Here is a 12,179-nt window from a genome sequence, read left to right as displayed (position 1 = left end):
TAGAAGACCTCCAAGGTCCCTTCCAACTTTGTTATTCTGTTATTTATTCTGGCCCTTTTCGATTCTGGGGTTCTGTGAAGAACCCACTTTTTTCCCCTAGGAAAATATTAATCTGGGCATTTGCCTTATGTTTTGCATTAATTCATCCCTTCCTTTTTTCTGCTATATTGACCGTTAGATTTTTTTTTTCAAAAGCCCAATTGTCTTTGCTCACAACTAAAACTACTTGAGGTATTTGATCTTTATGCATTCTGTTGCAAAATGACCTGAATGACCGAATTCCTAAACTCTTTGAATTTTGTTCCCTGCTTAAAGAACCAAGAAGCAAAATGCATTTAAATTGTAAAATAACTCAGTGCATTTAGAAATGGTGGCCTGGAGATTCAAACATATGAAGAACAGTTGCAGGAATTGGGTATGTCTAATTTAATAAAAAGAAGGACTTGGGGTGACATGACAGAAGTCTACCAATATCTCAGGGGCTGCCATAAAGAAGAGGGAGTCAAGCTATTTTCCAAAGCACCAGAGGGCAGAGCAAGAACCAATGGATGGAAACTAATCAAGGACAGAAGCAACTTAGAACTAAGGAGGAATTTCCTGACAGAACAATTAACCAGCGGAACAACTTGCCTCCAGAAGTTGTGAATTCTCCAATGCTGGAAGTTTTTAAGAAGAGATTGGACAGTCATTTGTCTGGAATGCTATAGGGTTTCCTGCCTAAGCAGGGCGTTGGACTAGAAGACCTCCAAGGTCCCTTCCAACTCATTCTATTCTATTCTACTTAACAACTATGGCCATAAAAGTCACAAAATGGAGGAAAACTCCCTTTAAGCAATGTCTCACTTAATCATAGAAATTTGGGGGTCAAGTTATGAGCACACATGGAGACAAAAATAGGACTACGCAACAGATTTAGTTCATCTTTTTTCTTTATTGATCTACTCACACAGAAATACAAACTTGGTTATTCTCACACACAACTCAGATTCAGATTCAAGCTTGCATGTTCACATTGCTTCCGGATTTCCAAAAAGTCCAAACACTTTAACAATCATTTCAGGCATAATTGGACACAATCAGCATCGCACAGCAGAAAAGGAAGAGGCTTCACATTTGGGAATCGGTGGATTTTGAAAGGACCCTTCAAACTTCGTTTCAAGAGGAAGGTTGGTGTCCATTCCTGTAGGGAAGAGATATAGTTGTGTTTCCCATGAAAATTGGACATCAACGAACTAGGTTGACAAATCCAGGTAGTCCTCGGCTTACGACCACAATTGACCCCAAAATTTATGTTGCTAAGTGAGGCAGTTGTTAATTTTGCCTTTCTTTTTTTAATAAAAAGTTTTTTTTATTTATTTTGACAACAAACATTGACAAATACAAACATAAACACAAAACATAAAACCATATTTCCATTGTACAGTGTCAGTTGGTACATATCTTTTGTGCACAATATCAATAGTCTTTCCCTTGTAAGTTTAAATTGAAATTCATATTATATAGATCAACTATACATACTATATTATATTATTATTAACTCCTTGTTAGACTTTAATTATAAATTCACATCATTCTTTTCGAGCAAACCTCAACTTTCACAAAACCTGGTTCATAATATCATTCATTTCATTGTGATCAGTTATAACATATCATTACATTGTCTTATCTTTACTATTATGTTATATTTATATTATACTATATTTTATTTCCCTATTTTCTTATCTAACCATTGGTGAAATAAATCCCAAATTTACTCTTTATCTTCTTGTTCTCTAATTGCTAATGTCAATCTACTCATCCCTGCTCATTCTATCATTTTCTTAATCACTTCCTCTTCTATAGGAATTTTTTCACTTTTCCAGTTTTGAACAAATACAATTCTAGCTGCTACTAAACATTTATAATCAAATATGTCAATTCTCTACTGTATCCTTCAGGTAAGATACCCAATAAAAATATCTCTGGTTTTTATGTGCTGTTTTGTCATTTTTTTCCAGCCTTGTGTGGATTTTAGTTCAGTATCTTAATTTTGCCTTTCTTGACACAGCTGTCAGGAGTCAGCGTTTGTTGTTAGGTGAATCACAGTTGTTGGTGTGAAGCTAGTCATACGGTCGTTAAGTGAACTTGGCTTCCCCATTGACTTGGTTTGTCACAAGGGCGCAAAAGAGGATCACAGAATTAAAGAATTTACTCAAATACAGGTGATCTTTGACTCACGGCTGCAATTGAGTTCAAAATGGCTGCCGCTAAGTGGGACATTTATGAAGAGAGTTTTGCCCCATAGTATAACTGTTCTTGCCACAGTTGTTAACTGAATTGCTACAGTTGTTAAGTCAGTAACACGGCTATTAAGTGAATCTGGCTTTCTCATTGGCTTTGCTGGCCTGAAGGTCACAAAAGAGAATCATGTCACCCCGGGACATGGCAACCGTCATAAATATGAGTCAGTTGCCAACTGTCTGAATTTGGATTGTGGGGATGCTGCAACAGTCAAAAACGTGAAAAACTGTGATAAGTCACTTTTTCCAGTGGTGGTGTAAACTTCCAATGGTCACTAAATGAACTGTTGTAAGTTAAGAACTATCTATATATCTGGGAATTCCAGGGCTATGGGCTAAAGTTCAGGGGTCCCCAAACTTGGCAACTTTAAGACTTGTGAGCTTCAACTCTTAGAATTCTCTAGCCAGCATAGTCCACGTCTTAAAGTTGCCAAGTTTGGAGACCTCTGGGTGAATGGTGACTAACTTTTTTGGCTTCTGTGCCGAAAATTGCATGCGCGCTTGTGCACTCATGTGTCAGCACCCAGAAGGCAATGCGTGCGCCCCCCTACACCCCCTGCACATGCGCGCCCGATCCCCTCGGCCACCCCTTTACCTGCACTGCACATGTGCACGCCTCCCAGATGATTTTTGTCCCGTTTGAGGCCCTTTTCAGCCTTCCAGAGGAAAGCCTCTGCAGCCTTAGGAGACCGAAAAATGGACCCGTTTCGTCACTTCCGGTATTTCTGGAAATACAGGAAGTGATGAAATGCGCCTGTTTTTTGGCCTCCAAAGGCTGCAGAGGCTTCCCTCAAGCCTCTGGGAAGCCGAAAAAGGCCTCAAACGGGCTGAAAATCAGCTGTGAGGCGCGCACATGCGCAATGAGGTAAGCTTGGCTGGGGCTCGCATGCCCGCACAAATGGCTCTGCGTGCCACCTGCAGCACATGTGCCATAGGTTCACCATCACAGCTCTGGGCTAAACTGTGAAGCTGAACATATTTTCCAACACCAATCTTTTCCAGAAAAATAAAAGATACTGCATGGATGCCTCTAGCACCAGAGGTCAAGCACCAATTTAAACCATTTTGACTTGACTTACACGTTTTCCATCATGTTCAATAAAGAGTTCACCCATTTGGCTTTGGGATCAATGCAGACTTTGCGGTTGTTCTTCAGTGTGATTCTACAAAGCAAGCAAATGGGGTGAGGTGAATTTTCCCCAGGAAATAATACATCTACCTGTGGGAGGGAGTTTAAGTGGAGCTATAAAAATTAAGAAAACCATCCAGCATGTTAGCCACAAATGACAGAAATTCCTGATTTAGCTGGGGTGACCATTTAACTTAAATCAGGAGGGAGCCAAGCGAGAAAACCACACACCAACTAAAAATATACATCTTTATAACTTTTATAATAGAAAAGAGGAAATTTGATCATGTTGGCTTTTGGCTATTATGTGCCCAAATCAGAGTCTCCAAAGGGATGGGCGTTAAAAAAATAAGTCACAATGATTGCAACTGCACAACTGAAACGTCGATCCTTTTCAGAAGGATTGCAACACCCTTCCAAAACTTCAACTATAATTAAAGCATCAACTTTTTCGATCTCTCCCATCCCAATCAGCTGTGATCAGCTGTGGACTGCACTCTCAGACACATTTGTGGGTAACAAGGGAATACAATTATGTTTTTGGATAGAATATGACACAAAAGCAGCAGAATCCAGCAACACTTCCAAGGTTTACCATCCCTGAGATGCATCAGCAGAGATCTTTATTAGATAGAAAATAAAGAAATAGCCAGAAGCTTAAATGTGAAGGTGGACTATAACAGGAATAACTCAGTCGGAAGGGACCTTGGAGGTCTTGTCGTCCAACCCTCTACACCAGTGGCCCCCAACCTTTTTTGTGCCACGGCCCGGTACCGGCATCACAAAATGATCTGCGGCCCGGTACCGGCATCAGCACGCACGACCAAGGCAAGGCGAGCCGAGCGACCGGCCAGCCAGCCGTCCCCCGCTTCTCCCCGCCACCTTCAACTCCTCCTTTGTACCTTTTTTGTGCTTTTTTGTGCTTTCTTAATCTCTTCCGCCATCGGGGCGGCTCTTTGTTTGAAGCCTCCCCCCCCCCTTCGATGAAACTAAGGCGCAAGGATTCCTTCAGGACCCAAACGCCGCTTTCCAACCGGAAAAGCTCACCCGGAAGCACTTTCTCGTCGAAACAAGATGGCAGCGCCCAGCAAACCGGTAGCCCGGTAGAAAATGATCCACGGACCGGTACCGGTCCGGGGCCCGGTGGTTGGGGACCCCTGCTCTACACAACAGGAAATCCTATACCCTTTCAAGCAAATGGCTGTCCAGTCTCTTCTTAAAAGCCTCCAGTGACGTTGCACCCACAACTTCTAGAGGCAAATTGTTCCACTGATGAATTGTTCTCACTGTCAGGAAATTCCTCTTTCGTTCTAGGTTGGTTCTCTACCGTACAAACATCTCCATTACAAAATATTTAGCAAAGCAGTGACAAACCTGGATGGATGTTGCTATCCTTGGCTGATCTTAAAAGCTATGCAAGATCAAACCCAGTAAGTAAGTGCGTGGCTTCATGGTAATTATTGTGTGCCTCCAGGTCAATCTTGACTCCTGGCAACTAACTAAGTCCATGAACTAAGTCCATGAAGTCTTCATGGCAACATTTTGGGAAGTGGTTTTTGCCCCTTGTCCTCTTTCCCCTTCCCTGGGTTGGCTCAAGGTCATCCAGCTGGTTTTGTGTCAAAAGTGGAACCAGAATTCAGTCTTTCCCTTTCTAGCCTGGTGTCTTTAGTACTTTCAAAGATAATATCAGTCCTGAAGAACAGATTGTTGGGGGGGGCAATATGCTGATACTTTAAACTGCTTAGAGAGGGTTGTAAACAGAGGTGGCACTCAGCAGGTTCTGCCCAGTTCTGGAGAACCAGTAGTGGAAATTTTGAGTAGTTTGGAGAACCGGCCAATGCCACCTCTGACTGGAGATTTTACAGTATCCTTCCCCTGCCACGCCCACCAAGCCACGCCCACAGAACCGGTAGTAAAAGAAATTTGAATCCCACCACTGGTTGTAAAGCACTGTCAAGTGGTATATAAGTCTAAGTCAGGGAGATGTGTTATTTGCTGGTTCTCCGAACTACTCAAAATTTCCACTACCGGTTCTCCAGAACCGGGCAGAACCTGCTGAATACCCACCTCTGGTCTGCAATCTTAACCACTCCAAGAGCCATTTGGACCCATTTCCTACAGGAAAAACAAAACAAAACACCGGGAGCCACAAAACCTGGGTAGGTGTGGCCAACTCGATGTCACTCACTTCCACCAAGTCACATGATCCCATAGCCCCGCCTACCCATCCACGAAATCCTTCTTTAAATGCTATTGCTGTCAGCAGGGAAGCTCCCTCCAAAACAAAACCCTTACTATTCTAGAAGGATGCAGTGGCCAACTAGTTTTGTGTTATTGCTTACAAAAAATCTCTATGGATGTACAGGTAATCCTTGACTTACGACCACAATTGAGCCCCAAATTTCTGTTGCAGAAAGTGAGACAGTTGTTATGTGAGTTTGGGCTCATTTTACGACCTTTCTTGCCACTGTCGTTAAGTGAATCCCTGCAGTAAAGTTAATAACACAGTTGTTTCAGACACTTTGCTTGTCAGAAGATTGCAAGAGGAGATCATGTGACACCCCCCCCCAGGACATTGCAACTGTCATAAATATGAGTCAGAGTCTGAGTTTGGATCCCATGAGTATGGGGAGGCTGCAATGGCCATTAAGTGTGGAAAAACGGCCATAAATCACTTTTTTCCCCAGTGCCGTTGTAACTTCGAACAGTCACTAAATGAATGAAGGCAAATATACGTGTCCCAGGATAATGTTGCAAGATCCAATCTGGATGTTGTCACTAAATGAACCATGGCCAGTCTAAGCCTGTCTGGATCAATGATGTTGGTTAAAAAATTGTTTCACGAGAAATTTTACTTTAAAATTTCCACTGACTTCCGGTGGAGCAACGGTTGACTTGTTCCTTTTTTGAGAATATTTTCTTCTTAGTTCCCAGTCTGTCTACTGTTTGAGACTTCTTGTTGGGCTCCCCTCCAAGTACTCATTGTATCTGACCCGGGTTAGCCTTTCAGAAGATCAGCCAAGGTAAACTAGGGGCTATATCTGCTATGCTTGCGTGGGTTGAATGCAGTGATGGGATTCAAATTTTTTTACTACCAGTTCTGTGGGCATGGCTTGGTGGGCTTGGCTTGACTTGGTGGGTCTGGCTTGGTGGGCGTGGCAGGGGAAGGTTACTGCAAAATCCCCCTTCCCTCCCCACCCCGCTAACCTGCTTTCCAGCTCCGTTCTCCTGTGCAGGGCAACCAAAGAAGACCCAGCCAATCAGCTGGGACTCAGGAGACAGAGAATAGAAATGAGGGCGGGGCCAGTCAGAGGTGGTATTTGCCGGTTCTCCAAACTACTCAAAATTTCTGCTGCTGGTTCTCCAGAACCTGTCAGAATCTGCTGAATACCACCTCTGGTTGCACGGAGCTTATTTTTGAATAAAGCTTGCAAAATTAGCTCCTCATCATGGCAAAAATGTCATCTGGTTCAACTGCCCTTAGTTATCCCTCCTTTTGCTTGGAAAAAGCCAGCATGACTTGAAAACAGCACTGCCTGGGGGATTCTGGGAATTGATCCACATGTCTTCCAATTGCCAAGGCTGAGAAACACTGATCTACCTAGAAGATAGACAAGGGCTAGCTCTATGCTAGAACAGTGATCCCCAACCTTTCTTATGCCGCGGCCCGGTATCCCCAACCTTTTTTATGGCGTGGCCCGTACCGGCATAGCTGAGGCGCCGCCATCTTTTTGATGAAAAAGTGCTTCCTGTGAGCTTTCTACCCGGAAAAGCTCACCGGAAGCACTTTATCATCAAAACAAGATGGCGGCGCCAGCTCCAGCAGCCCGTAGGACTTGTTCCACGGACGGGTACCGTCCGCGGACCGGTGGTTGGGGACCCCTGTGCTAGAAGACCAGGGAGAAAATGCCCAGAATAAAAAAAAAAATCAGGATCCAAATTTTGCAGAAAATCCAAATAAACTTACATGATTTCCATTTTTCTGCAGGCAACCCCACCTGGAAAGATCTCGACTTTGGCATATTTCACTGGACGAATAAAGGTGCTTGTTACTTTGACACATTTGCAATTTAAATTCCGTGGGTCAAAGATAGCTGTGTAATATAAAAAAAGACTATAGTTAATTTAGATGCACAACAGAGTATTCAAAATACTATACAACGGTTTCATGGCGTGTAACAGAGAGAAATAGTAGAGAGGCACTGAATTTTGCTTCCCTGCTATTGCTTTCAAGCCACCTTCCCCACAATGTAATGTTTCTCACATGAGTTGAACCTGTGACTCATTTGTGCTATCAGAGGAAGCTGGTTTAAACACAGCCAAGAGATGCTCAGCATGTTTATTCCATTCTTTAGAGAAGTGGTCGCCAACCAGTGGGCCAGGCACCACTGGTGGTCCGCGAGAAAAATTTGATGGTCCACAGAGAAATGTCACCCCCAAAGCATCCCCCAAAAGCAATTAATCCAGGCTGCCCAGGAACACGAGGCTGCCCACATGGCCCATGGGAACACAAGGCTTGCATCACTTGCACTGCGAACAACACGAGGTAGTGAGGAGAGGAGGAAAAGGGTGGAGTGGGGGAGCTTGCCCCACTCGCCCCATGCGCCTGGCCTGGCCACCGGGCTGCTTCTTTCTGCTTCTTTCTTCTTCTGCTTTTGACCACACACAAGGAAAGCAGCAAAAGTCTCTCTTTCTCTTCCCCAAACTCCACCAGAAATGAGTCTTTGGGATCCTGCAAGGCATCCTGCTCCAAGAGGCTGCACCAGCGCGACAAGTCTCACAAAGACTCATTTCTGGCAGAGTTTTGGGGAGAGAAAGAAAGACTTCTGCTGCTTCTGCTGCTTTCCTTGCATGAAGCCAAAAGTCTCTCTCTCTCCCCTGAGAACGGAGCTGGAGATGGTATCCTGTGGTCCCAAATAAAGAATGATTGATTGGTAGGAAAACAGGGTGGGAAATTTTCTTGCAGACCTTTTTTTGGGATTTTCCCAGGGTCTCTGGTCTGCAGGATTTAAAATTATGAGTTTGGTGGTCCCCGAGGTCCAAAAGGTTGGTGACCCCTGCTTTAGAGCAGTGGTCCCCACTCTTTTCGGCACCAGAGACCATTTTTCCATGGACTGGTGTGTGTGTGCGCATGTGTGGTGGTTTTGGTTTCGTGTGTTTGCCTGCTCCTCACCACCAGCTATGCGGCTCAGTTCCTAACAGGTCAAGGATCGGTAATGATCCGTGGTCCAGAAGTTTGAGGATCCCTTGCTTTAGAGATTCTCCAACTAACAGAAGGGTTAACTCCAAATGTGACTGCATCTTCGGGCAATTGAGTTGGTAGAAGCCCAACGAAAGCGGGGAAGTTAGATTCACTTTACAGCCGTGTTACTAACTTAGTAACTTAACTTGTGGCACAAAGGTCATAAAATGGGGCAAAATTCACTTAACAAATGTTTCACTTAGCAACCAAAATTTTAGGCTCAGTTGTACATCAAGAACTACCTGTACTTTAAAAGTTCATTCAATGCCTGTATTTCATGCAGCTTGCAGTACCATATCTCTCTAACATGGCTCAAAACCTAAACTTAGTTTTTTGCAACATTGTTAGTAAAGTGGGTGAGTAAATCACAAATCACAACAAAACACCTTTATTGCCAACTGGCGATGCATTATGAGGATCGCTTAAGAAAAAATTTAGGACAAGCTGAATTTTCTGATTTCTAGCATAAAGTTCCTTCCAGAATGTTTCTAGATGAGATTAGAGTGGAACGGAACGGAACGGAACGGAACAGAACAGAACAGAACAGAACAGAGCAGAATAGAATAGAATAGAAAATAGGGAATGGAATGGAATGGAATAGAATAGAATAGAATAGAATAGAATAGAATAGAATAGAATAGAATAGAATAGAATAGAAAAGAAAATAGGGAATAGAATAGAATAGAATAGAACAGAACAGAACAGAACAGAAAAGAAAAGAAAAGAAAAGAAAAGAAAAGAAAAGAAAAGAAAAGAAAATAGGGAATGGAATAGAATAGAATAGAAAATAGGGAATGGAATAGAAATAGAATAGAAATATAGAATGGAATGGAATGGAATAGAAATAGAATAGAATAGAATAGAATAGAATAGAATAGAATAGAATAGAATAGAATAGAATAGAATAGAATAGAATAGAATAGAATAGAAAATAGGGAATGGAATAGAAATAGAATAGAATAGAAAAGAAAAGAAAAGAAAATAGGGAATGGAATAGAAATAGAATAGAATAGAATAGAATAGAATAGAATAGAATAGAATAGAAAATAGGGAATGGAATAGGAATAGAATAGAATAGAATAGAATAGAATAGAATAGAATAGAATAGAATAGAATAGAATAGAATAGAATATAGGGAATGGAATAGGAATAGAATAGAATAGAATAGAATAGAATAGAATAGAATAGAATAGAATAGAATAGAATAGAAAATAGGGAATGGAATAGAAATAGAATAGAATAGAATAGAATAGAATAGAAAACAGGGAATGGAATAGGAATAGAATAGAATAGAAATAGAAATAGAAATAGAATAGAATAGAATAGAATAGAATAGAATAGAATAGAATAGAATAGAATAGAATAGAAAATAGGGAATGGAATAGAAATAGAATAGAATAGAATAGAATAGAATAGAAAACAGGGAATGGAATAGGAATAGAATAGAATAGAAATAGAAATAGAAATAGAATAGAATAGAATAGAATAGAGTAGAATAGAATAGAATAGAATAGAATAGAAAATAGGAATGGAATAGAAATAGAAATAGAATAGAATAGAATAGAATAGAATAGAATAGAATAGAATAGAATAGAAAATAGGGAATGGAATAGAAATAGAATAGAATAGAATAGAATAGAATAGAATAGAATAGAATAGAATAGAATAGAAACAAAATAGGGAATGGAATGGAATAGAATAGAATAGAATAGAATAGAATAGAATAGAATAGAATAGAATAGAATAGAATAGAATAGAATAGAATAGAATAGAAAATAGGGAATGGAATAGAAATAGAATAGAATAGAATGGAATAGAAAATAGGGAATGGAATAGGAATAGAATAGAATAGAATAGAATAGAATAGAATAGAATAGAATAGAATAGAATAGAATAGAATAGAATAGAATAGAAAATAGGGAATGGAATAGAAATAGAATAGAATAGAATAGAATAGAAAATAGGGAATGGAATAGAAATAGAATAGAATAGAAATAGAATAGAATAGAATAGAATAGAATAGAATAACAGAGTTGGAAGGGACCATGGAGGCCTTCCAGTCCAACCCCCTGCTGAGGCAGGAAACCCTATATCATTTTTGACAAATGGTTGTCCAATCTCTTCTTAAAAACTTCCACTGTTGGTCCACATACCTGATTCCAGCAATCGTTCTTTATATGTTTTAGCCTGCAGTCCCCTTATCATCTTTGTTGCTTTGTTGCTTCTAGTTTTCTTAAAACTAGAAACAAATGGTTGTTTCATGACACTTGACAATAAGATTACTGGAATGAACTTCCCTGAGATTTCTTGTTCTTTTAAAAAAAAGTCCCAGTTTCCATCCATTATTTATTATCTGGCCTTCAGGTGCTTTAGGTTAGAAAACAGGTTGATCCCTCCCTTAATTTACAAATCAGTTTAGATGTCACTCATGCCAAGCTTTCTGTATAGATTAGAATAGAATAGAATTCTTTATTGGCCAAGTGTGGTTGGACACACAAGGAATTAGTCTTGGTGCAAATGCTCCCAGTGTACATAAAAGAAAAGGTACATTCGTCAAGAGTCAAGAATCATCAGGTACAACACTTAATGATCGTCCTAGGGTACAATAAGCAATCAAATCATACTTACCAAGAGGCGTATAAAATAAATACAATACTGAACCTATTTAAAGTTCTAAAGCCACATATCCATCGATGCTGTTATCAGGATGAAGGGTTTATTTATTTTATTAAGCCCATGGCACAAACCCACATCACCACTGCAGTCTCAATGAGCAAATATGAAATTACTACGCTATTAACAAATTCAAAGGTAGACTATTTATACAGTGAGTACATGATGGAGAGTGAAGGAAAAGAGGAGGAAGAGGAAAATCCAGGAGGGTACTACTTACTTGCACCAGTGAGGTGGCAGGCAATAAGCAAAACAGAAAGCCCAAGGAAGACACAGTTATTCATTCTGGCTGTAGAAGAAGACACACACTGCTATCTGAAGCCTCACTCAGATGGATTTCTGGTGCCCAGCCACCTCCAATTTATTTCCTAGATCCCTCACTATACACGTCACAAGCAAAGGGCTATTTTGGGCAACGTGCAAAATTGCATCACTCACCATTTCCCATTCAGTTCCCTCAGAATTTGCAATGCTAAGGTTTGCAACTTGATCCCTGAACCAATTTTTAATTCAGGAATTGCAGAAGCAGCAGCACCACCGAAAGAATAAAGAAACCATTCTTAAATTAGAAGAGTAAATACAACGTCTGTTAAAAAAAAAACCCAACAACTAGCAGAATTGAAACTTAATGCTACCTATAGCACTGCAGTTAATCCTGAACTTACTTTCATTTCTTTAGTGACCATTTCAAAGTTTCAACAGCACTGAAAAAAAAGGGACCTTTTCACGCTTATAGCACCCTCATCGACATGGGATGGAAATTTGGACTCTTGGCCACTTTGTACAGGTTGATGGGCCATCTGCTAAAAATAAAGGCAGGTGATGGCACACACTTCAAAGTAAATCAAGAAGCCTG

At 40.7% G+C, this 12,179-nt stretch overlaps 1 protein-coding gene across 1 annotated transcript; it reads right to left on the bottom strand.

Moving 5' to 3' along the window:
- Positions 1 to 911: 911 nt before the first annotated feature.
- On the bottom strand, positions 912 to 11,690 carry LOC113417918 (alveolar macrophage chemotactic factor-like). Its single transcript, XM_026676535.2, has 4 exons — positions 11,544 to 11,690; positions 7,376 to 7,502; positions 3,359 to 3,442; positions 912 to 1,180 (listed from the first exon to the last, which is right to left on the bottom strand). The coding sequence occupies exons 1-4, from the start codon at positions 11,605 to 11,607 to the stop codon at positions 1,156 to 1,158; spliced, it is 300 nt and encodes a 99-aa protein (XP_026532320.2). The 5' UTR covers positions 11,608 to 11,690; the 3' UTR covers positions 912 to 1,155.
- Positions 11,691 to 12,179: the final 489 nt, after the last annotated feature.

Source organism: Notechis scutatus, chromosome 4, assembly GCF_049901735.1.
Source record: "Notechis scutatus isolate UNSWTSFEM ecotype Mainland chromosome 4, rNotScu1.2, whole genome shotgun sequence".
Classification (NCBI taxonomy): Eukaryota; Metazoa; Chordata; class Lepidosauria; order Squamata; family Elapidae; genus Notechis; species Notechis scutatus.
This window is presented reverse-complemented; position numbering and strand designations above follow the sequence as displayed.